The sequence below is a fragment of the Polypterus senegalus genome, chromosome 5, assembly GCF_016835505.1.
Source record: "Polypterus senegalus isolate Bchr_013 chromosome 5, ASM1683550v1, whole genome shotgun sequence".
In the NCBI taxonomy this organism is placed as follows: Eukaryota; Metazoa; Chordata; class Cladistia; order Polypteriformes; family Polypteridae; genus Polypterus; species Polypterus senegalus.
Genome location: NC_053158.1, coordinates 23,330,017 through 23,356,361, shown reverse-complemented (window position 1 = coordinate 23,356,361; position 26,345 = coordinate 23,330,017). Strand labels below are relative to the sequence as shown.

The 26,345-nt window shown below is 40.6% G+C and overlaps 1 protein-coding gene across 3 annotated transcripts in view; it reads left to right on the top strand.

Annotated features, from left to right (window-relative positions):
• mtrr (5-methyltetrahydrofolate-homocysteine methyltransferase reductase) overlaps positions 1 to 26,345 on the top strand; it is a 142,980-nt gene that overhangs the window by 7,315 nt on the left and 109,320 nt on the right. The window contains exons 1-3 of one of the 3 annotated variants that reach the window (XM_039754374.1): positions 3,523 to 3,601; positions 16,752 to 16,908; positions 20,739 to 20,892. In XM_039754374.1, the coding sequence (XP_039610308.1) occupies positions 16,765 to 16,908; positions 20,739 to 20,892 (298 nt within the window). In that variant the 5' untranslated portion in view covers positions 3,523 to 3,601; positions 16,752 to 16,764. Of the gene's footprint in view, positions 1 to 3,522; positions 3,602 to 3,660; positions 3,774 to 16,751; positions 16,909 to 20,738; positions 20,893 to 26,345 lie in introns of those variants that run through there. The other 2 variants (XM_039754373.1, XM_039754372.1) reach the window with 2 other exon arrangements.

The following is a 26,345-nucleotide window of genomic DNA, read 5'->3' as shown; positions in this document are numbered from 1 at the left end:
GAGTTTTAAGAGTTTTCAGAGATGTGCTGGATCATTCAGACACTTTCCTGTGTGAATGCTTTAAGTTCAGATGTAATGGTATATTTTCTGTATCTCATCTTTTTGAGAAGCATATTTCTTAACTTGAAATGGTGATGCTGGGAGTGTTGTCAAAACAGCTGTGGTGCCATGCATCATGAAGCTGCTAGAAATGAAAAAGTTTTGTGGTGTGTCATTTATTTGCAGTCTATATGACAGCAAATCTTCCTGCATTCATATACATTAACTTTGTGTTTCAATTGCTTTATAAAGCCTGATGTGATAATGCATCTTGTGGAACCTGCTCGGTAATATAAAAACATAATTGATTAACGTGTTCATTCTGTTTACAGGGTGTTTTAAAAGTTAATGTCTTCAAAAAACATCCATCCATCCTTCCATTTTTCAACCCGCTGAATCCGAACACAGGGTCACGTGGGTCTGCTGGAGCCAATCCCAGCCAACACAGGGCACAAGGCAGGAACCAATCCTGGGCAGGGTGCCAACTCACCGCAGGACACACACAAACACACCCACACACCAAGCACACACTAGGGCCAATTTAGAATTGCCAATCCACCTAACCACAGTTTCAGCTAATTCAATTGATAATCTGGTGATAATATATATATGGCAATGTCTGAGAGGCATATGTTAGCTAAGCCTACCTACTGTGAAGAAATGGGCCTTGTTCTGAAACTAGAAGATGCATTCAGCAGAGTAGCAGCTCAGACATGTTTATTACTGCCCTTTTTAAGTGCTCTGCTGTTGACATTTAATGCAAAATATGACTCTGTATTTTATACAGTGTCTTTCTGTAGACTCCTGTACTATATGATAATGCAGTGTATTGCATATTCCAGTAGCAAACCTATATATTGCAGTTAAATAAAATGTGGCATTTGAATTTAAAGAGCATGGACAAAAGTTCCTTTCCTCTGTGCGCATTATTTGTTTTATTCCTTTTGTTACCAATTTTCTTATGAAATTGGTGCTGAGGGCAAGAACCTGTTCTGTAGAGGGGACTGGGCGGTCTCTTGGTCTGGAACCCCTACAGATTTTATTTTTTTTCTCCAGCCTTTGTAGTTTTTTTTGTTTTTTCTGTCCACCCTGGCCATCGGACCTTACTCTTATTCTATGTTAATTAATGTTGACTTATGTTTATTTTTTATTGTGTCTTCTATTTTTCTATTCATTTTGTAAAGCACTTTGAGCTACATTTTTTTGTATGAATATGTGCTATATAAATAAATGTTGATTGATTGATTGATTGATAGTCTTTGATTTTGGTGTTTTTTTTTTTTGGAGGAATGGGAGCAACTCTGGGACAGTTTTAATGTGTCACAGGGCATACCTGTGCATTCATCCTTACATTATCTGATATACTAAAAATACTATACAAGTGTGTTACAAACATATTTGTTGCACCTGTCTTTGAGTAGTGGATGGAACGACAAGAAAACGCATGCAAGAACAGAGAGAATGTGTATTCTCCACACAAATGTAGGGAATGCCAGTCTCCTATTAGCTGAAAGGCAGTGAGGTTAACCATTTTAATTATACTGACCATGTGAACTCATTAATGTACCTCCTACAGTAAAACAGATGGAGAAAATAAGTGTCAGGGCAGAGCTGTGTCAGTGTGTTTTGCAAACTGCAAAAGAGATCCATCCATCCATCCATTTTCTAACCCGCTGAATCCGAATACAGGGTCATGCTAATTATTTTATATAGGGTCTTTTAATTTTAAGCCCTTCTCAGGCAAACCATTTAGTTGTTTACATTTACAGTATTTGTAATATTTTTAGAACATTCAAGTTTTTTTCAAAATGAGAAGGGACTTACAAGTCCAGGAGCACATTTTTGGAAGTTTGTACATCTGTTAAAATTTTTCAGTTTAAGTGCCAAAAGATTAAACCACTAGCAAGAGTTTGTCTCAGATTGAGAGTTGCCTATATTACGGTTATGGACTATGTATGTCTGGAGGGCTGCAGGTTTTTATTTCAGCCAGTTTGATGACTGAGGTTAGGCTATAAGTATTTAAAATTAACTCCTTGTCTGACTGAACTCTATTTTTAGTATATATTTTGGTTCTCCAACATCCATTCACATAGGTCTGTTATCTTTTTGCAGTCATTGGTCTGTTTTTGGAGTCATCACTGAGTGAAAGGGCTTACGTTAATTAGCTTTTTATGCTTTACATGACAAGCAGCTTGAAGACTTGCAGAGCTCTCTTCTTAGTATTTTTTATTTGGCTGACACCTTTTTCCAACATTTGTGATACATTTTTCCATTTGGAGCATAGGTACATGAATTGGCACGCACATGGTCACATAGTGTGATTCATGGGATTTGAACCCATAGCCTAAGGGTTTGAAGTCCAACGCCTTATCCACTACTCCCCACTACCTGTGACCAATGATGGGAAGGTTTACAGAGAAGTGATTTACCTAATGACTTGGTGGTGTCACGACAACAATCTGATTTTTAATGTCAACAAAACTAAGGATCTGGTCATGGACTTCAGAATGCAGTCCACGCTTTTATCTGTGTCAGAGGTGATGCTGTTGAAAGAGTAAGTGGTTTTAAATGTTTTGGATGAGCTATCACTGGCAAACTGAAGTGGGCACAACACAGACACAGCACAATTCATCTTTTATCAAAAATGGCTCACCAGCAAAAAAAACTACATTCTTAGGTGTCACAGGGAAGCTCTCAAAGAAATATTTTCACAAACGTCTTCAGGTGCATCATACTGTATCATGGTAGATATCTAATACATCAGAAGGCTGAAATACAAAATTGACATTTTAACGACAGAGTGTAGTGGTTAGTGTTGCTGCCTTAAAGCTCCATGATCTTGGGGTTTGAATCCTAGCATGAGCACTGCCTGTGTATTTTCCTCCAGGTATTCTGTCACATTTTTTAGACTTGCTTGTTGTGTAGATTGTGTAAGTGTAGGTGTGGGCGTCAGTGTGTTCTATTCAGGATTGGTGCTCACCTTGTGCCCTGTACTGCTGGCATAGGTATCATACCCAGTGCTCAACTGAGACAGATTAGGAATTGCTTATAATACTTATAATTAGCAACGCTTTATGGGATGTAGTAGAAGAACCTTACACATTTTGATTTATTTGCAGTGCCGTTAAAAGATTTAACATTGGCAAAGTTGAACTAAAATCATGCCGCAACACTAGAAAAATAATACATATGCGCCAACTATTTGGAGGACAGCTGTTTTAAAATTGTGTACAGCTTTTCATAGTTATGGAATAGTTTGATAGGCTACGTGCCTGGAGCCTGTCTATGAAGGTACTGTTGTAGTATCTGTTGCAGATACGTTTTATCTGTGCTGGCTCGAGCGCCACTCAATCCCTGCCCTGCGTCAGATAAAGAGGACGTCCGCTCTTACTTGGAGCTCATTGGCTACCACTGTGGCGCGTGCGTCACGGGTATCACAGTGCCGGGGCTGGACTTAAGTTTTACGTAGCCAATCAAAAACGGCAAATACCTCGTATTTTTAAAGGGGTCGTCGTGCTTAGCGTGGGAAAAGTCCAGTAAATTCAGCTACGTCGGTGATTCGGTAAGAGCTTTCTGTGTGATTTTTATTTTAAAAGTCCGTGACATGAAAGATCGAGATTGTGTTTTGCAAGGGGAGGGCTGTTTCCCCATCACTCCGTTTCTTTACAAACTTATTGAAGTTTGTTTTCTTGTTTAAGAAGTGATGTCCTACTGAATGGAAAACAAATCATGAGGTGATTTTTTTTTCTCTTTTACTTAAATGATTTTTTTTAAGTCAGCAAAAGAATAATCGTGAAATCGATCAGTACTATTGTCTGAAGATTAATTTCATTTAGGATTTCATGCTGTGAAGTTAGCTGTGGGTGGCTGCTGTGTTCACTACATATGCTTTCTCCGTGTTAGGTCAGGGTGTCCCTGAATTCAGACCGTGTGACTGACACATGCAACTTGGTGTACTGTTTGAGCGAATGAACACAATGGGGGAGGGAAAGTTAACGTTACTCTAAGGAGACGCTAAGCAAATTCCAGAATCAAGGAATGTATTGGTATCGTTCAGTTTTTTGTGTGACTCTGTGTTTTATGATTTCTCCTTTTATATGGCTAATACTTTTTAATGAATATGTTTTTAATGTTAAAACAGAAGTGTGGTTTCAGGTGGAATAAAACAGCCTTTCAATATTTTACATGTACAAAAAATATACAGTTACAGTTAAATCCAGTACGACTGAAATCATAGTAACTAAGGAAAGGAAAGTTAACATTAGTCAAAGGAGTGAACTAGCCAAGTTTTTCTGGTTAACTGTTTGATATCATTCATTCAGTTGTATTATATGTAATTACTTTCCAAGATCCGCCTTAAATAACTCTAATGTTGATGATTCAGTAAGCTCCTCCCCACCACTAACATAAACCCAATGCTGCAAAACTGGGCATTATATTGGCTCTTTGATTCTACCAACAGCAGGCACAAACCATGATTTTGGACAATAGCAAACTTATTCTTTAAAGCAAATGCTTAATTATGAAAGAGTGTAGTATGGATAAGTGATCAAATATCACATGGTAACTCAGCACTTTTCTGTTGACATACTACCTCCAGGAATTGAAAAGCTTTGAAGTACCACCATTTTTTATCTTAAATTATTAAGTACTGAACTCTCACTAGGCACAATTTAAGGTGACATTTCTTTAAATTCACCCTCCCCCCAGTTGCATTTTGGGAATTTAAAAAGGATTATTGTTTTTTGACATATATGCCAAATGCTTTTTTTAGTGAGTTATTTTTTGTAATGTAAAAATAGTATGATTGGTTATGGAACAAAATGACCTTTCAGTACTAAAGTATAGAGTTTCTTTTGAATCCATATCAAATATACAACTTGTGTCAAAGAAAGAGGAAAAAAACACACAGGTGGTTCCAAATCAATGTAGAGACTGAGTGTCCTTGGTTGTCCAGTTCTGCTTCTAGGCTCAGTCTATTCCTATACTGTATTTATTTTTTAAGGAAGGATGAAGGTTACAGAATATTTGTGAGTCAGCAGCTTTCCTCTGTTGATTAATACTATGCTCATAACACTAAAATCAAATATTAGATTAAGTCCATTTGTATTATTAATAATTGTTAAAAGTGTATTTCTTCATTTTTTGTTCTCCACTAGTCTGACAGTTTCTAAAATTTTGCTCTGCTAGTGATGGTTCAGGAAGCAAGTTTAGCAGAATTAAAAATATTGTAACATTGGTGTGTTGGACCAGTGACAGAGTGAGTGAATATGAGAGAGAGAAAGACGCATTACAGGCTGTTAGTGTTGGGGTGGTTTAAGTTGGCGCTTGCCTTTTGCAAAAATACTTAGGTGTTGGTGCCTTGTTCCTGACCACTCTTCATCTTGGTGTGGACAGGCGCAAAGAGGTGGGGAATGAGACAGAGCTATGACCTCGTACTCTGCTAGCACATATTAGCATGGGTGGTGGGCATGGTGTAGAAAAACGAGATGGGGTGAGCAAGCTAGGGGTGAAGACTTGCTGCAACGATACTAGGAAATGGTACAGTGGAACTGAAAATGCGGCCTAATATAGAAACTCAAATTAAACCACGGTATAACTTAAGGTCCTTTTTTTTAAGACCTGCTTCCCAGCCTCCCTCCTGAGAACTGCAATACTAGTCTATAACTGTGGTGATACAGAACTACATTCACGCAACAACTGCAGAACATTTTTAGTTTTTTATTTTTAAATTGCTTCATACTGTTGTAAAATAATCTTAATAATTGGAATGGATTTAATTTTTTTGTTTGTATATAAGAACATCGAGCTTGAAAAACCATGCTCTACTTACACTGGCACGTTCAGTGGTTGTAAACCAGATGTTTGCTAGTTGAGGCTTCACCACTGACTGCCTCATTGTTTAATGCCTGCTAGCACTGAAATAGTTAACCCATTGTTCTTTAACTTATTCAAAGTGGCACAGAAGTTGTAAATGTCAGATAAATAAAAAAATGTGTCATTCTGGCATTGCAAAATCAAACATTACAGTAGTGTCTTATTCAGTTTCATTGAGTTTAGGTTTGAAATGCAACCATTTACCTGTTGTTTAAGAATTAATATTCCTCATAATTAGAGTAAATTTTTGTTAAGCAAGGTACACTTTCCTAATAGTGACTTGATCCCCGTTTCTGTGAAGATTGCCCAAATCTTTCAAAGCATGGCGTTTGGAGTGGTTGAAAGTGTGGTGCTGAAATGCTAGTCGATGATGAATGCAGTTTGTTCTGTAGCTGGTGCCAGTTAGTGGAACTCTACTTTGGATTGAGACCTCGCGAATGCTGATGCTTCTGCATTAGTCTGAGTTCAGTATCATGTTCCTGAAAACACTCCTTAACTTGGTTAGTGTGGAGAAGTGGAATGTCCATCCATCCATTTTCCAACCCGCTGAATCTTAACACAGGGTCATGGGGGGTCTGCTGGAACCAATCCCAGCCAACACGGGGCACAAGGCACGAACCAATCCCGGGCAGGGTGCCAACCCACCGCAGGAGAAGTGGAATGTGTTCATTAAAAAATGATCAACTTTGCTGCTGGTAATGCTAAGAATTCTTGGGGTATTTTACTGTTTTCCACTTTATTTTACTTACCATTTTGTGAAGATAGTTATTCTAAGCTTTTAGACTTGTGTGGAACTTGACCCAGATACAGACAGGAGGACATCTTTTGTTGCACCCAACACACATTTATTTACACTATATTTACAAATAAATTCAGTTAGTGCACAACCCAGTGCCTCTTGCACCGATCCCCCAAAGTCCAGACCTCACAGTCCAACTGCCTTTCTTCTGGCCGCCTCCAGTCTTCTCTCCAGCTCCGTCCTTCTTCCACCCGACTTCCGCTACTGAATGAATGGAGGCGGCCCCTTATATAGGAATCCGGATGGGCTCCAGCTGCTTCCCGGCATTCCTCCGCATACACGCCCCAGTGTGGCGGAAGTGCCGGCTGCGCACCCAGAAGCCCTCCGGGTGTCCCATGTCTTCTTCCCGGCTTCTTCCAGGTTTCTTCAGGCACCAGGGCGCAGCCTGGCGGTGGCCACGGCCCCCTACAGGGTTGGGCTTCCAAGCCCTCTACCCATGGCCCCCAATACAACCAGGGCGGTCGCCCCCTCGCGGTCTGGAGGAGGTACAAGCCCTCCTCCGGTCCTCCTGGGTGTCCCGGCTGGGCTCCACCCCCAGCCGCCTGCGACACTTGCATCAAAGTAACCGAATTACAATTATTTTAAGAAACTGAATAACACTATTTACTGATTAAACGAGCATTATTAAAACAGGATACACTATAATGACTTGAAAGGTGCAAGAAAGGCAAATGAATAACAGAAGAGGCCGTTCATAGTTCATTTGGAAACTCTGTTTCTTGATTTTTGTATGCGCTTTTTAATTTCGTGTTTCTCTTTTGTAATTTTGTGTGAGGTCACTGTCAGTTTGCCCTTAGTCACTTGAATGCACAGACATGAGTGAGAAGAGCAAAGACATTAACGCTGTGAATCAATGCTGCCTTATTTCCAGTTTAGCTAGATGTTTGTGTTCATGAGGTTGTTAAACAGTAACAGTTAAACATGAGGGGAAAAAAAAATATTTAGTAGTAACTTGGAATTCTAATTTTTCTTGGCAGCAGCCTTTGAGAAGATGTCCACATGTTAACTTTGCTTTGTGGTACTTTTGTGTCTGTAATGTAGCATTGTTTTCCTTAGCTTGCCTTGGATGTTAGACTCTCTGTCATTGCCGCAGCACAGATTAGACACTGAAATTCATTTCTTTCAGTAAGGTTTCCTCTCCAAGATTAGGTTTAGTCTCTGGAATACACCTTATCCCTACAGCCACTGAACACAATTAACAACTTATTAAATTGCTTTTCATCCTAGTTCAGTACATCCCAGTATGATCCTTTCTCCCTTCCCTTTTATCCTTGCTTTTGTAAAAGTATTCCGGTTTCTCACAGTATGTCAGAAAATACCGGTGTGTCTTGTTGTCATAAAGCCAGTACATTCCTCTTAAAATAACATTCTCAACCAACAGTACGTGCAGCATAACATATCACTTATTCCCTATACTGTAGAACAGGATCTGCTGTTTTAAAAAATTAACTTTAAACAGGGAAAGAGAAGAGTTGAGAGCTGAATACTGTGTCATTTTTTGCTTTATTTGACTGAATATGTTTGGTGGCTGACGATTCTGTGCCTCCCACAAGACATAGTGATCTTTTGCCTCCCACACAGTATTGGCAAGTTTCCTCGGCCCAAAAAGATATGTCTATGTTGTTTTGATGGGAGATGGAATTTCTGGGTATTGGATCAGATTCTGTTTCCTGGTACAAGTCAGTACCTGCTCATAAGCGCTTGACTGTGTCCTGCAGAGTAAACAAGTTCAACCTGTGTTTATAAGCTCAAGATGAATTCCTGCGTAGGTACCTCTTGATCTGGAAGATTCATCATTAAAAGTGTCCTTTCATTTTTGATCAACATGTCAAGTTCTCAGGTAAAATTCTGAGAAGCTAACCAAATAAAGTATCTATCTATCTATCTATCTATCTATCTATCTATCTATCTATCTATCTATCTATCTATCTATCTATCTATCTATCTATCTATCTATCTATCTATCTATTTGCTAATGGTATAGCTGCATTGCAGTATAGAGACTCAGACAACTGTTCTTTTGGAATGCAGGTGGTGAAGGAAAACCTAGCTTTCCCACATATATACGTTTGCTCTTTAGTAGAAAAGGCACCAGGTGCCTAACAAAATGGAACAAAGCCACTTTGTATTACAGTAGCCTTTTGGCATAGCACATTGTCCTTCTCAAAAATGCTTATGGATAGATAAACTGCTGCTCCGAGGTTACACTTGTGGCATTCAGACATTGCTTGCTTATATCCAGTGTTTTTATGTGCCATCACATACTGTACTATCAGATTGCTACCATTTACCCTGCATCACTGTTGACATTTTTCAAGGTAGCTTCAAAGGTTTGTGGATTTTTGTACCATGTCCTTATCCCCAATCATTGTAAATGAATTGGAACAGAAATTCATGAGACCCAAGTGAAGTGTTCATGCTGTGCTCATACATTTGTGTCTTTTGGCTATTCTGTACTGTATTTAGAGCCATATAAATCTTTTTTTTTCTTGCTCTTTCTGAATTTCAAATGTGCACACACAAATGGACTGTGTGCTTGTACCTTCATACCTGCTTTAAGAAAAAAATAGTTTGCAGTCAAATACTTGAGAAATACAGATTAAACTAATAATTTGAAAGCACATTTTTAAGGAAAAATGGTGTTTTGATGGGAGATGGAATTTCTGGGTATTGGATCAGATTCTACTTCCAGGTACAAGTCAAAAAAAAATTTGGACCACGTTTTCCCTCGCCTGGACGCGGGTCACCGGGGCCTCCCTCTGGAGCCAGGCCTGGAGGTGGGGCTTGATGGTGAGTGCCTGGTGGCTTGGCATGCACCCATGGGGCTCGGCCGGGCACAGCCCGAAGAGGCAACATGGGTCCCCCTTGCCATGGGCTCACTACCTATGGTAGGGGCCAAGGAGGTCGGGTGCAGTGTGAGTTGGGTGGTGGCCGAAGGCGGGTACCTTGACAGTCCGATCCTCGGCTACAGAAGCTGGCTCTTGAGACGTGGAATGTCACCTCTCTGAAGGGGAAAGGAGCCTGAGGTAGTGTGCAAGGTCGAGAGGTTCCGGCTAGATATAGTCGGGCTCACCTCGATGCACAGCTTGGACTCTGGAACCAATCTCCTTGAGAGGGGCTGGACTCTCTACCACTCTGGAGTTGCCCCCGGTGAGAGGCGCCGAGCGGGTGTGGGCATACTTATTGCCCCCTGACTTAGAGCCTGTACATTGGGGTTTACCCCGGTGGACAAGAGGGTAGCCTCCGTCCGCCTTCGGGTGGGGGGATGGGTCCTAATTGTTGTTTGCGTGTATGCGCCGAAACAGCAGTCTGGAGTACCCACCCTTTTTGGAGTCCCTGGAGGGGGTGCTAGAGGGCATATCTTCTGGGGACTCCCTCGTACTGCGGGGAGACTTCAATGCTCACGTGGGCAATGACAGTGAGACCTGGAAAAGCGTGATTGGGAGGAATGGCCCCCTCGATATGAACCCAAGCGGTGTTTTGTTATTGGACTTCTGTGCTCGTCACGGATTGTCCATAACGAACAACATGTTCAAGCATAGGGGTGTTCATATGTGCACTTGGCACCAGGATACCCTAGGCCTCAGTTCGATGTCGTCAGACTTACGGCCACGTATTTTGGACACTCGGGTGAGGAGAGGGGCAGAGCTGTCAACTGATCACCACCTGGTGGTGAGTTGGCTTCGATGGTGGGGAGGATGCCGGTCAGGCCCGGTAGGCCCAAACGTGTTGTGCGGGTCTGCTGGGAACGTCTGGCAAAGTCTTCTGTCAGAAGTAGCTTCAACTCCCACCTCTGGCAGAACTTCGACCACGTCCCGAGGGAGGTGGGGGACATTGTGTCCGAATGGGCCATGTTCCGTGCCTCTATTGTTGAGGCGGCTGACCGGAGCTGTGGCCGTAAGGTGGTCAGTGCCTGTCATGGCGGCAATCCCCGAACCTGTTGGTGGACACGGGTTCAGTGGTTGCTGAGGCAAAAACTCGGGTGTGGGAGGAATTTGGGGAGGCCATGGAGAATGACTTTCGGATGGCTTCGAGGAGATTCTGGTCCACCATCCAGTGTCTCAGGAGGTGGAAGCAGTGCAGTGTCAACACCGTATATGGTGGGGATGGTGCACTGCTGACCTTGACTTGGGACGTTGTGGGTCGATGGGGGGAGTACATCAAAGACCTCCTCAATCCCACCAACATAACATGCCTTCCAATGAGGATGCAGAGCCTGGGGACTCGGAGGTGGGCTCCCCCATCTCTGGGTCTGAGGTCACTGAGGTGGTCAAAAAACTCCTTGGTGGCAGGGCCCCGGGGTGGGTGAGATACGCCCGGAGTTCCTCAAGGCTCTGGATGTTGTAGGACAGTCTTGGTTCACACATTTCTGCAACATCGCATGGACATCGGAGACGGTGTCTCTGGATTGGCAGACCGGGGTGGTGGTCCTCCTCTTTTTAAGAAGGGGGACCGGAGGGTGTGTTCCAACTACAGAGGGATCACACTCCTCAGCCTCCCTGGAAAAGTCTATTTGGGGGGTTCTGCAGAGGAGGGTCTGTCAGATAGTTGAACCTCAGATTCAGGAGGAACGGTGTGGTTTTCGTCCAGGTCGTGGAACAGTGGACCAGCTCTACATGCTTAGGAAAGTCCTGGAGGGTGCATGGGAGTTTGCTCAACCAGTCTACATGTATTTTGTGGACTTATAAAAGGTGTTAAGCCATGTCCATGGGGAATCCTTTGGGGGGTGCTTCGGGAGTATGGGGTACCGGACCCCCTGATAAGGGCTGTTCGGTCCCTGTACAACCGGTGTCAAAGTTTGGTCCACATTGCCGGCAGTAAGTCGAACCCGTTTCCAGTGAGAGTTTGACTCCTCCAGGGCTGCCCTTTGTCACTGATTCAGTTCATAACTTTTATGGACAGAATTTCTAGGCGCAGTCAGGGTGTTGAGGGGGTCCGGTTTGGTGGAGTCAGGATTGGGTCACTGCTTTTTGCAGATTAATGTTGTCCTGTTTGGTTCACCAGGCCGTGATCTTCAGCTCTCTCTGAATCGGTTCGCAGCTGAGTGTGAAGTGGCTGGGATGGGAATGGGCACCTCCAAATCCGAGACCATGGTCCTTAGCTAGAAAAGGATGGAGTGCCCTCTCAGGGTTGGGAGCGAGATCCTGTCCCAAGTGGAGGAGTTCAAGTATCTCGGGGTCTTGTTCACAAGTGAGGGAAGAATTGAGCGTGAGATCGACAGGCGGATCAGTGCAACATCCGCAGTGATGTGGCCTCTGCTTCGGTCTGTCGTGGTGAAAAAGGATCTGAGCCGTAAGGCAAAGCTCTCAATTTACCAGTCGATCTATATTCCTACCCTAACCTATGGTCATGAGCTATGGGTAGTGACCGAAAGAATGAGATTGTGAATACAAGCGGCTGAAATGAGTTTCCTCCGCAGGGTGTCTGGGCTTTCCCTTAAAGGTTGGATGAGAAGCTCAGTCATCCTGGAGGGGCTCAGAGTAGAGCCGCTGCTCCTTCGCATCGAGAGGAGTCAGATGAGGTGGCTCAGGCATCTGATCAGGATGCCCCCGGACGCCTCCCTGGTGAGGTGTTCTGGGCACGTCCAACCAGGAGGAGGCTCCGGGGAAGACCCGGACACGCTAGAGGGACTATGTCTCCCGGCTGGCCTGGGAAACACCTTGGGATTCTCCCAGAAGAGCTAGGAGAAGTGGCCGGGGAGAGGGAAGTCTGTGCCTCTCTGCTCAAGCTGCTGCCCCCGCGACCTGACCTCGGATAAGCGGAAGAAGATGAATGGATGGATGGATTTTTAAGGAAAAAAACTAAGCATTTAAAATGTAGTCAAGTCCAATGTATAAATAACAATTCCCAGTAGATTACAATAATTAAGTTAACCTTAGTTTACAGCAATTTTGAAGATTAACAATGAGGTTGTTTGCATGTGCTTTAGTAACATCGTTATTTACAGAAACCTGGGGATTCGTGTATAAAGAATTTACACTAAAACATGATGTATGGACAAAAACTGAAATGTGCATACACACAAAAAACTCAAGATGCATAAATCTGTGCTTATGGCAACTTCCACATTCTTCTCTACATAAATGACTGTCAGCGTGAAATATAATGCCTGTGCACGCGCCTGTCCCCCCCACCCTGACTCCTCCCAGAATTATGCCTCTTTGAATATGCAAATCAATATAAATAGCCCCTTAAGTTCAGCATTGTATGAAAAGGCAGTTGCAAAAAAAAAACAGAAGAATTTTAGCGAATAAAAAGTGGAGGCAAGAAAAAAACATACTATTTGTTGGTTTAAGCAGTGGTATAAACAACAAAAGGAAACTGATTGACTTACATAGAGTGCCAGAGAAATTTGAAAGTTCAAGTTGAAAAGCTTGCACGGTGCCCGAACTAAATAAAGAAGTGCTCAGATATCAAAGTCGTTGTGAAAAGTCGAGTCGTAGTCCACTGTCACAATATTAATAATATGCTTTCATATTGTATATTTTTTATAGTTTTATCATAAGTGGCTCAGGTTGTGCAGTATTGCAACTGTAGTGCACGTTTACAGAGAGGTAATTGTACTTATAAGTACAAACAGTTCTACTGGGAGCACTTGATGGACTGCTTGAGTGCGTTTATAGCTCTTGGGATGAAACTATCTGATTCGTGTGATCCCTACAGAAAAGGCTCTGAAGCGTTTGCTGAATGAGAGAAGTTCAAGTAGATAGCCCATAGCTGAAGCAACGTGTGCTAGAAGTTGTATCCTGATAATCTTCTGTGCTCTGGACACAGCCTGCCATAGAGCTGCCTGATTAGCTGCTGTACAGCTGTGATTCTGAACTCTGATGCAGTTGGTTAAAATGCTCTGTGTGGTCTACTGAGAATAACTATGCTAAATCAAAAATGGTTCCACCAGTTTGCGAAACCAAGGCGAAAATTTGCGTAAGCAATGGATTATGCTGGCATGAGAATGTGCGTGACTTTACGGCAAGTTTAATTTTTATACATCGCAATCTTAGTGTGGAAACAGGCATACGCAACATTTTTGTGCATACACACTGTTGATACATGAGGCCCCCTAGTGTTTAAAATGCCATGTAAACCATTATTCCTGAGACCAGCTTATTCTTTTCTTTGACACCAGGTTAACACATGTAGATTTCCCTGTGAGTAACCAGGGGCCTCATGTACATAGCTGCTTTAGCGTTGTTACTCTCACTGCACCTTCTTTTTCTTCTTTCAGCTGCTCCCGTTAGAGGCTGCCACAGCGGATCATCTTTTTCCATATTACTCTCACTGCACCATTCTAAGAATAAAAGCAGCTCACTTCTCAAAACGGACTTGTCGGGGATCGAACCCATGAAGTTTTGATTACCAGTCAACAGTTGATACCGTTGCGCCACCGAAGCAGTTGTAGTAAATGCGTGTCAATGTTGCACCCTAACACATATTGTTTTTCTGCTGTTATATTTTTTTGAATAAAAGCGAACTTGTTCTGTTATATTTGTACCTTTTGTGAAAGTGTTTCTTTGATATTTGGAATTGAGGCGTCACATATTATAAACTTCATGTCTACATTTTGTCAATTATTACTAAAACATGGAAAACGTTTCTTTTTTAACAATGTGTTTACTGTACATAGATTGCTGTAGAGAGGGAACACACATGAAATGCATGTGTTCCAAATAACGATATAGTATTTATAAAAGGTGTGATTTTGCTTGACATCTCACTCTATATAACTCCAAGCAACTGACACGCAGGTAAACAGACTTGAGCTGAGGAAACTGTGCGCCGGTGGGCGATGTGATAGCACACTGCTTGCTGCTTATCAACACATTTAAAGGACAAAAGATGCTGAAGGAGAGGTGAGATGCGATTTAAGGTGGGACGGATCTACGAGTTTCTTTCATGGGCTCTGGTAATTCTAGTGTGAAGAGGGGTTTCGGAGGAGCGACTGCATCTCCTTGGAGTGCGTTCAGCCCACCTCTTCACAATGGTGCATACTGCTTGCAGGGGGGTGGAGGGGGATTGTGAAGGGGTAGGCGAGTGAATTGCAGATCACACGGCACGGCAGCAACAACAAGCCAGCAGTTGATCGAGCAAAGAGGAGGTAAAAAAAAAATGTATTTGTTTTCCATTGTATCACCGATTAAGAGAGGTTTCCGAGGAGCGGCTGTGTCTCCTTGGAGTGTGTTCAGCCCCCCTCTTCACAACAGCACGTAGCGCTGGTTGGGGGGGGAAGGGGTTGGTGAACAAAGCGAGCAGGGCACGAAGCCCCTTAGTATATTTTAGTTTAATGATGTTGGAACATTGCACGAAGAGCAGAACAGCCGTGAGAACAGCAGTGGGTGGAGAGGCAGGTCGAGCCAGCCAACCTGTGTGGGGTAAGGCAGCGTGGGCATTTTCCCTGTGTAGGAGCAAAGGTTTGGTGCTCAAGGGGCAGATTGTGCACGCTGACTTTCCTTGAGGAGCAGGTGTGATCAACGTGGTGTCCTCCCCAGGGATCCAAGGGATGATTGCTGGAGTGTCAAGGAAGAAGGGAGGACAACCAACCGAGAGCGGTCTGGTTGATGCTGCCCAAGTCCGCTAGGACAGGGGTCAGGAGGAAAAGACTGAGGCTGTTAGTGTCTTCACCAGCTGAGTAAGCTATGGTTGAGCTAGGGAGACAGAGAGAGTTGTTTTGGGCTTGTTCGAGTCTGGAAGGAACAATGACCTGCTGATAGTGGTGTTGGTTTTAGTATTTATTTTAATCTTTTATCTCATGGATTTCCAGTTTCATAGATTATTATTATTATTATCATTATTATTATTTATAAATGATATTTGAACACTGCACTTTAATGGACACTGTTTTAATTTTTCATCCATCCATTATCCAACCCGCTATATCCTAACTACAGGGTCACAGGAGTTCTGCTGGAGCCAATCCCAGCCAACACAGGGCGCAAAGCAGGAAACAAACCCTGGGCAGAGCGCCAGCCCACCACAGGGCATGCACACACACACCAGTCACACACTAGGGACAATTTAGGATCACCAATACACCTAACCTGCATGTCTTGGGACTGTGGGAGGAAACCGGAGTACCCGGAGGAAACCTACGCAGACATGGGGAGAATATGCAAACTCAATGCAGGGAGGACCCGGTAAGTGAACCCGGGTCTCCTAACTACGAGGCAGCAGCGCTGCCCACTTTTTGAGTTTTTTATTAAAAGCACTAGAGCACTTTTTCATCATCCCCTTGCTTGGTGTGTGTTTGTCCTCATCTAGCCAGGCTCATCCCGGTCATGACTATCAGCAATGTTGGGTTTAAGAGGGTCTGAAAATGGAAGAGTAAGTGTGGAGCCTACCCGTACTGTCAAATGCTGAAAATGTAATGGTTTGGGACTGCTTTGCTGTCGGGGCCTAGGCAGCTCACCATTATGGAATCCACCATGAGTTATTTATTTTATCATAATTTGCTTAGTAAAAAATGTGAGCTCAATCTGGAGATCAAACGAAAGTGCACCTTTCAATATGACAGTAACCCCAAACATGCCAGTAATCCAAGGAATACCTGAAAAGAAAGATGTGGAGGATTCTGGAATGGCTAAATCAAAGTCTGCTACAGAATCCCATTGAGATGGTTTGGGATGGGGGGAAAACTTTATACCAGTCAGTGTCGGCGACTCCTAAATATTTTTAGAAGTGTGTACTTGAGGGGGTAATAATACCAGCTATTCAAGTCACAGGTGGAGTTGCAGGCAGAAATGGCATGTCTGTCTGTTTTTTCATTTAAATAAATTATTGCAAATTTCTAATTGTCTCCTACTCCACCCAAAGTACATTACCCTTATCGAAACATACTGTTTAAATGAAAATTTTGAAACATCTGTATATGTTAAAAATATATAAAAAGAAAAAAAAAATATCATGGACTGTGTTTACTTTTCTCATAGCTGTACTGGGGATGTTGGACCATGTAGTAAAACATTTATAATTTTTTTTTTTCATAATCCATCAAGATGCATAGTTCACTTTATTTAGCATTAAATCTTTTCTTTTTCACTAGGAGCAGTTTTGTCATGCCATGTGCATCACAGACTCGGTTCCTTTTGCTCTATGGATCACAAAGAGGACAAGCCAAAGCAATAGCAGAAGAAATTGCTGTGAAAGCAAGTGATCATGGTTTTGCTGCTGAAGTATCTTGTTTGAGTGAGGAAGAAAAGGTAAAGTAAAATTTTCTTTTCTAAACTTATTGGTGAGGTAAAATTTGTCTCGAATAAGCCAAAATTTATTTTTTTACTTTCATCAAAGGTTCAGCATAGTTATACTGTATTTACTTTTTAAACAGATTTATAGATTTTAAAGATTTTGCATCAGAGATTTTATAGGGTAAAAAAGTGCAAATCTGAAAATGGGACAGTTGGGCAGAACAGCTGCCTAACATCGCTGTTTCATAATTGTTAGTCAAGTATTAAAGCCTACAGTATCCTTACAGATAAGTGACATTTTATAACATGGATCTCTTTCTGTAGGTCAAACTAAACACTACAAGAAAAGTTAAACATTTCAAATGACTTATAATTATGGAGAGATGAAACTATTGTTAGGTATAATTAAGTCTTTTGTGGCTCTGTCTTTCTTTCCCCAAGTAATCACCAGGGGCCTCATGCATAACACCGTACGTAGAATTCACACTAAAACATGGCTTACGGACAAAAGTGGAAATGTGCGTATGCACAAAAAAATCCAGATGCATTAATCTGTGCGTATGCCAACTTCCACGTTTTTCCGCTCCATAAATCTCGGTCAACGTGAAAAGTAACGCACGTACATGCGCCTTCTGCCACTCCCCAACTCCTCCCAGAATTACGCCTCTTTGAATATACAAATTCATATAAATAGCCCTTAAGCTCAGTGTTCTGTGATAAGGCAATGGCAAAATTACAGGGGAAAATAGAAGAATTTCAGCAAATATCAAGTGGAGGCAAGAAAAAACGTACCATTTGTTGGTTTAAAACATGGTAGAAACAACAAAAGGAAGTCGAATAAGTAACGTAGAGTGTCGGAGAAACTTGGAAGCCGAAGATCACAAAGTTGCACAGTGCCAGAAATAAAAAAAGAAGTTGTCACATATCAAAGTCGCCATGAAAAGGTGAGTGGTAGCCCACTGTCTAAGTGTCATTTGAAAGCTTATTAGGGTACATATACATGAGGCCCCAGGAAGTTGTGGAATGGCAGTCATCTACATCGAGCAGTAAGAAATCTTGCCCCGGCTGCTCTTCAGGTTTTCCTTTACTCTTGTCTGTTCTTGACGTTTTTTCATTATTATTATTTTATTTGAGTTTTCTTAAAAAAAATAAAAAAAAATACAGTAACACACATTCCAGTCAAAGATAAACATCCATACAATACAATACAGTGGTACAACCATTGTTCTTCAGACTCCTTCAAAAAGAAAACTCACAGCCTGTTTCCCCTAACCACATCAGAGTGATATACAGTCGGGGAAATATGTATTTGACCCCCTGCTAAATTCGTAAGTTTGTTCACACACAAAGCATGGTAGTTTCATTTTAATGGAGAGAGACAGAATATCAATCAAAAATCCAGAAAAAACACCTTACATAAGAGTTTAAGGATTTGATCCCCTACAACCCAGCCAGAATTTTGGCTCAATCAAGCCCGTCTTAAGTGTGCCAGTGAATATCCGGGCCTGTACATGTACCTTCTTGAGCAGGAGGACCTTCCGGGCGCTGTAATATTTCAATTAATTATGGCATAGTGTGTTACCAATGGTGTTTTTGGTGACTGTGGTCTCAACTGCCTTCAGTATCCTCCCGTGTAGTTTTGGGCTGATTCCTCAGCTATCTCAAGATCATCCTCACCCCATGAGGCAAGATCTTGCATGGAACCCCAGACTGAGGGCAATTGATGGTCATTTTATATTTCTTCCATTTCCAAGTAATCACACCAACAGTTGTCACCTTCTCACCAAGTTTCTTGTTGATGGGCTTGTAGCCCATTCCAGCCTTGTGGAGGACTACACTCTTGTCCCTTACATCCTTTGACAGCTGTTTGGTTTTGCCCATGGTGGTGGAGAGGAATGGAAGAAATTTATTCTGTGTGCTTTATACACATAACACGTTGTGATTAGGAGTTTCTATAATTGATTGATTGATTGAGCACACAGCCAATATGTGGGAGTCAGAATTGTGTCTGGGTTTTAGGGGATCAAATACTTATTTCTCTCAATGACTTGCAAATCAATTTATAACTTTTATGTAACATATTTTTTCTGAATTTTTGGTTGATATTCTCTCTCCATTAAAATTAAACTACCATAAAACTTAGAGACCCTTCCTTTCTTTGTAAGGGAGCAAACTTACAAATTCAGCAGGGGATCAAATACTTATTTCTCCCACTGTATGGCAAAAAGGCAGAGTGTGATTACTTGTGTATATTAAAACAACATCAAAGATCAAGCCAACACTTGGGGAAACTACTTTACAGTAGCATCACTGGATTGTTGTCATATTCAAAAAAAAATTTTTCAACTCTTCCTTATAGAGAGAATTTCAGTTTTTTTTTTATTTTAAGATAATAAAAAACACTTTTCAATTGAATTGAGAGAGATGGATTAGGATTCTTCCAATTAAACGAGGGGAGTCTTTGTGTGAGCAGCGTATTCTGGCATCATAAAATAAGTATTTCTTTATGTAATGTTATCCCATCAGGTGTTACTTTAGATATTACTGTTAATGATTAGGGAGTGATTTAGGTGCAAAATACAAATGTTTTACCTCGAAATGTTCTGAGTGTAGGTCACTCCCAAAACCTATTACTGAGTGCATTGGGGTCATGTTAACAAAGTTTGTAATTCAGGTCATATTTTGAACCATTTTAAATGAAAGATGTGTGCAGAATGTATGATTTTTAGCTCAATTATAAGATGCTTCGCTTAGATTGAGGGTTTTTTTTTCTGAATAGCTGAGTTTGCTTATCTCTGTTTTTAAATCTTCAAACATTATTAAAATGTGAATTATATTATGTGAGTCATGTTTTACCTTTTTACAGTATAGGCTAAAAAGAATGGTTTCAACAGACGTGGATGTATAAGTAAAACTGATTTTACTGTAATAGTGTTTTATCAACTCACTATGGTTTTTTATTATTATGTACAAATACAGATAAAACATTTTTATTTTTTTAATTTTACCAAGATAATATCTTAAATGGAGGTATATTTCCAGTTATTGTACTGCTATTGACGGAAACCAGTCTGGTATCCTTCTAGTCAGCTGATATTCAGTCTGGACATGTTTTAAATCCTAAGGCATTTATTTGCCTGGCTTGAATGACTTTTTGGCAATCAGTAAAGTTGCAAAAGGGAGTGTTTAGCAAGTAATTACATGAAAACCCACCAGATCCAGATTTTTGTGCATCCATTTTAATTTTGAAATCCTTTCTTTGAGGTATTTTGAAAGGTCAATGAGAAAGTTTCCACATACTCTTGGAACAGATCACACAAAGCATGCAAAAGGCTTTCCAATGCAAAGGTCTGTGTACAGGTAGCAGTGATAATTATAAAAGAAGCCTGCATTATATATTTTTATGTGATCTATAAATAAATATGCAAAATTTGCCTCTCTAAACTGTTGTTACTTGCAAGTAGAATTATTTTTTAGCCATAGTTTCTCTTAACTTTTTAGGTTATCTCAGTTGTGTTTTTGAGCCTTTTGGGATCAGCTGTTGGGATTTGGGTTAAAATAATACACAGATTCTTTGTCTATTTGTTAGTCAATTGATCTGTTTTTCTAAATGAATATCATTCATCATGCAGCTGCTCATCTTTATACCAACCTTTTTCCATGTGGGTACCATTTTAATGTTTGACAAGTAGCAAGTAGTATGCACTTTTATATTTTCATTACATAACTTTTGAAGCAAAGGATTTCATTTGAGCAGGTATATTGCAGTTTAATGTGCAGCAGGCACGTTTAATTTTGCTATGTATGTTTTTGTATTTTATGTTGATTATTGTTCTCTTTATTAGTATAATTTAGAAAGAGAGAGGTCACCAGTTGTTATAGTGGTGTCTACTACTGGGGATGGAGAGCCACCTGATACTGCCATTAATTTTGTGAAGAAGATAAAAACAAAGACATTGTGTAGTGTTCATTTTGCACACTTACACTATGCCCTTTTAGGTAAGTTGCCCTTAGTTAAAGGGTGCATCTTTTTAAGAACAAAATCCTGTCTCTGCTTTATGCATGCTTTTGTTTTTAATATTATGTACAGTAAAGCTTGGGGTAACTTCTTATTTCTATTGATCTATGCATAACTTATTTAATGTGTAAATCTACAGTATATTTTGAAAGTAGAGGTATCTCATCTGGATTTTTGTGGCCAGTTTTGATTGTCATTTACTTTAATAGATAATCTGATAGTGACTAATTCTTCTTCAAGGCACACTATCATCACAAAATTCGAATATCCAAATTCAGCACTTTACTCAATGATTAAATTAGTTTTTAAATGCTTTAAGTTTGCCTTTATTATGAAGTATATTAATTTGTAAATAGCCTGCTATATGATTTTCTTGATGTTCACTACAGTGATTCCAGGTATCCATTTTCTGAACCTGTTTACATTAAGTACAGGACTGCCTTGTTCTCTTTCCTGAACTTGCCTCAAGTGAGTGTTCAGAAACTTGCTGTCCTCCATTTGTTTAGCAATTCTTGAATGCCAGATTAGACCACCTTATTTTAAAGGAGTAGAAGCCTAATAGAAAAAAAATCAGAATATGTAGTACTTCTTGTACACATTTTGTCTGTCTTAGGGCTTGTTTAGTCTTCACGCTCGTAACATGTACGCGCACGCATCATGGCTGCTACACGTTCCCAGCGTTCATTTGGCGCGTCCTCTGAGCAGGTCCTCAGAAATTAATGTGACACATGCGCGAGTTGCAGTACCAGCAACAAGTCAGGAGGCATCTCTATTTACTATCTACATGTGACAGAAAGCCAAGTCTATGCGGATCCTACGGGATCGATGTGCACGCTTCGATGTTTGATGAATGGTCCAATGTGATGAAACAAAATGGCGACATACAGATGCATTCGTGGTGCTTTTATATTCAAGTGTCGCATATTCCCGATCGTAATGACAAGATACATTTTAAAAGTTTCACATTACATCTTTTGGGCAGTCTTTTTTTTGGGGGGGTTTCTTCCTCCTGACCTGACAGCAGTGAACCTGTTCTCATTGTGAAAATATCTCGCACTGCCACCTGGTGGATTCTTCCAGATTTCCATAAAGTACACACACAAGTATAAGCAGTAAAACGTTTAAATAGCAGGAGCATCCCCTGGAGCATGCATTGTGTCGCGTGAAGTATAAACCTGCCCTTACTGTCAAAAGAATTGAACTGAGGCAGAAAAGAACAAGCATCTAACTTTGCCTTTAGGGCACAAAAAAAAAACATCTTTCTAGTTTATGGTCACTATCTGCACAAACCTCTGTAAAGCACTTGCATGTTTTTTTTTTATATATTGTCATTGCATGGAGAAAATAAAGATAAATGGGCTAAATATATAATAGATTTTAGCCAGTCTTTGTTTAATGCTTTATCCATACATGAAAGAGACTATAAAAATCAAGATGCGAATGAGGGACAGTACTTGCATTAGAAGATGCTTTGAAAAACTTTGGACTTTCTTTCATGTTTTGTGTTATGGCAGTAAAATTTAAGAGAAATGAATGTATAGAACTGTGCTTATCATTAACATTTCTACTTTCGTAAGTTTCTGTAGAAATCACTTGTACAGTTCTCAAGGATTGTTTATCCCATGGTTTAATATTGGATAATGGGGAGAGAATGTTAGTCTTGCTCTACCTTTACTTTTTGATCAAATGCCTTCTCATTAACATGGTAGCAAAAGTCCTTGCTCCTCTACTTTTTGAGTCATTGTACTTGACTTAACTGTTAATATTCTTTGTATTTTCTTGCTTAGCCAGCTTTTAATTAACACTAAGGTATAAAAACCAGTGTAGTCAGTAGTGAAGATGCCACTCTGATGCCATTTCCACATTTACATTCATTATGATGCCGCTGCAATATTTAGAAATTGTAAAAGCAGCAATTCCATGATTTCCTACCCAAGACTCACAAAGCAATTAACCTATTGGTTGCAAGAATCTTCCCCCTTTAGCTTCCAATAAACTGGCATACAGTGGGGCAAAAAGTATTTAGTCAGCCACCAATTGTGCAAGTTCTCCCACTTAAAAAGATGAGAGAGGCCTGTAATTTTCATTATAGGTATACCTCAACTATGAGAGGTAAAATGAGAAAAAAAAAAATCCAGAAAATCACATTGTGCAAGGGGTCCTTGTAAATCTAACTCTGCCTTTGGGTAATAACTCAAAATAACACAAAATGAGTTCTAGACATTAGGAATACAGTAGACCCCCACAAAGTCGCGGTTTAGAGTTTGCGGCCTCCGTCATTCGCAGATTTTTCTTTAAATCCTATCTAATAATTGTTAGCAGAAACTGCAAATATCCTCCACAATTTTTATGGCTTTTTTCGTGGCAATACTGTACTGTAGAGAGAACAGGAAGCAACTGTAGAGGAAACGTGGCTTGGGATGGTGAAAGTAGCCAATAGAATTTGAAACTGCAACTCCCAGCAGTGGCTCTGATTGGTCTTCTGCTGAAGATGCTGGGGCTATTGGGGTCAGAGGTTATCAGCGGTTTTTAAAAAGGGGGCCGGTGACCAAAAGCAAAAAAAAAGTTTTTGTAATTTGTGTTTGAAGTTCCTGTCTCTCTGCCTGCCTTCTGTTGGGTTACCTGGGTTTATCCCAGTTTCAGGGATAGCAGTCTGTCCAAATAGGAAGCATAAGTAGATACCAGGAGACAGGCCATTACAGGAGAAGGTATGGACAGAGCCATAGAAGGGCAAGGGCATTACCCAGCAGCAGAACCAGTATCTACTCCTTTGTGTGAGGAGGAACAGGCGGAGCACTGCCAGAGCCCTACAAAATGTCCTTCGGCTTGCTACTAGTGTACGTGTTTCTGACCAAACTGTCAAAAACAGACTCTGTGAAGGTGGCAGGAGGGCCTGACATCCTCTAGTGGGACCTGTGCTCACAGCCCATCACCGTGCAGCTCGATTGGCATTCACCAGAGAATACCATAACTGCCATTGCATGATGGGTCCTAGTTTTCAGGTTAATTCCCAGTCACATATTGTAAGTTGTGTGAGGGGAGAAGTTGTTTTAGTAGGCAGTTAAGCAGCCTGGAGTAATCTTTCCAGTGTTGCAGATGACACTGGGGTTTGGTGTATGTTTATGGAAGATACCTAATGAAGACCTGTGAGATGTTTGTTTCTCACACTACACACTGTGTACTTAACCTCTCATGCAGTTGTTCATCTTTATGCCTTCCTCTTATTTTTCTGTCCTGGTTAGATGTAGTTTGCCCTGTTCTCTCAAGACAGTAATAGACACATTTTGTATAATTTGTTTAGTTTCTTGGCAATCTGTCACATGGAATAAACTTCATTGTTCAAGTAAAAAAAAAAAAATAGTCTAACATGTTTCTTGAGAAAGCTGTTTTGTTTCAACCGTTTTTAAACATAGACCTGAATGTTAGAAATGCTAGCACCCTGCAACCCAAGGGAAGACAATTTGCTTGCTTTATTTAGCAGACTAAGAGGTTTTGGCAGTGCTAATACAATTACAAAAGTTTCTCTAATAACCAACTAGCATTTAAACATGACTAATTAAGGATAAGCCAAAGGAGTTGACCATTTAGGGATGACTCCTGGAAATGGGATTTTGCAGTCATATGTAAAATTATACATTAAAAAATCAGTCATTTCAAGCAATAATAGTGATTAGCAACAAAATCAATTTGATGGTATCTTGATAAAAGAGGTATCAATTTCTATCAAAACATGAAAATTTCTGTCTGTCCACACTTTTCACATATTTTGATCTTCATTTAAACAGTGTATTTAGATAAAGGTGATGTAATTGAAAAAGGAAAACAATGGAGATCTAACTTAACAATAATTAATTCAATGAAAAATGAACAGATAAGCCGTTTGCATCTGGTGTTAAAAAAAAAAATAAGTACACCCTTGGCTATAACAGCTAGTATTGCCCACTTGGGCAGAAACAACTCAAATAGGTATTTCCTATAACTGTCTACCAGTCACTACTAGGAGAAAGCTTCCCCATCCTCTTTGCAGTCTGCTTTCAGCATGAAGTCTGAAGGGTGTCTTGTTTGAACAGCCTGTTTCAATTCACCCCTCCCCCCATCATTTTGGTGTTATTTAGACACAGGTTTTGACCTGGCCATTCCAGAATCTTCCATTTTTTTCCTTTTCTGACAGTCCTTGGTGGATTTATTGGCATCTTTAGGGTCATTGTCATTTGTCATGTTGAAAGGTCCACTTTCAGTTGAGCTTCAATCTTCTAACAGATGGCTTTACATTATCCTTAAGCATCCTTGGGTACATTGAGAGATTTATAGTAGATTCTCTGTTTTTTGAGGTGTCCAAGCTTTGATGCTTTAAAGCAACCAAAAAAACATATAATTTACACCACCATGCTTTACAGTTGGTATCCGGTTCTTCTGGTCAAATATTTTCTTTGGCTTTTACCAAACATATCTTCTGGTACTCTGGCTAAATATTGTAGCTTTATCTTTTCCTCTCTAGTTCAGAGCGCATTGTTGCACAGGTTCTGGTCCTTGTTTAGGTCTTCATGGGAAAACTTCAGTCTTTGCCTAGTGTTCTTTCTGTACAGCAAAGGGTTTGTCATGCCACACCACCCTATGTAGCTGTACTGCGTTCAGCATGTTTCTAATGGTACACTGATGCACTTTAGCATTAACAAAGGCAAGAGCTACCTGTAGGTCCTGTGATGAAAAAGAGATTTAAGAGACTTCTTTTAGCAACTTGCAATCCGTTGTCACTCTGAGCTTAGTAAGGTAGCCTGGACTAGATAATTTGGCAGTTTTTTGAAATCCTCTTCACTTGTAAGATGATCTTCCGGACAGTGGAATGGTTGGTTTTAAATTGTTAGACGATCCTATTAAATCCCTTCCCAGATTTGTGGGCATCTATAACTATCTTTCTGAAGACATCAGAGAGGTCTTTCAATCAGGCCATGAGTATAACACACACTTCAGCAACAATGAATGCTTAGTGAATAACTTAACACCGAACACTACAAAAACCAAGGAACTCATTCTGGGCTTCAGAAAGCACAGCAAAGGTGCCGGTTCCTCTCTACAATATCTGAGACCTTGTGGAAAAGGTGTATACTTTCCTTGGAACCCACAAGTCAGAGAATCTTTCCTGCTGAGAACACCACAGCAATGGTTGTGAAAGTGCAACGGAGATTGCACTTTCTGAGAGTGCTCAGGAAAAACAACTTGGAGCAAAAACTATTGTTGTCTTTTAACTTTCAACCATCAAGAGTAAAATGGTTTATTGCATTGCTACTGGTTTCAATTTTGATCTAATTTCTTTTTAGGTATATATTTTACATATAATATGCTGTTATGTATAAACTTGGCTAAATGTGCAATATCCTTTAGTGCAATAACTCCCCCAGCTGGAGTGGTGTTCGTAATTTCGGTGTTATTTTTT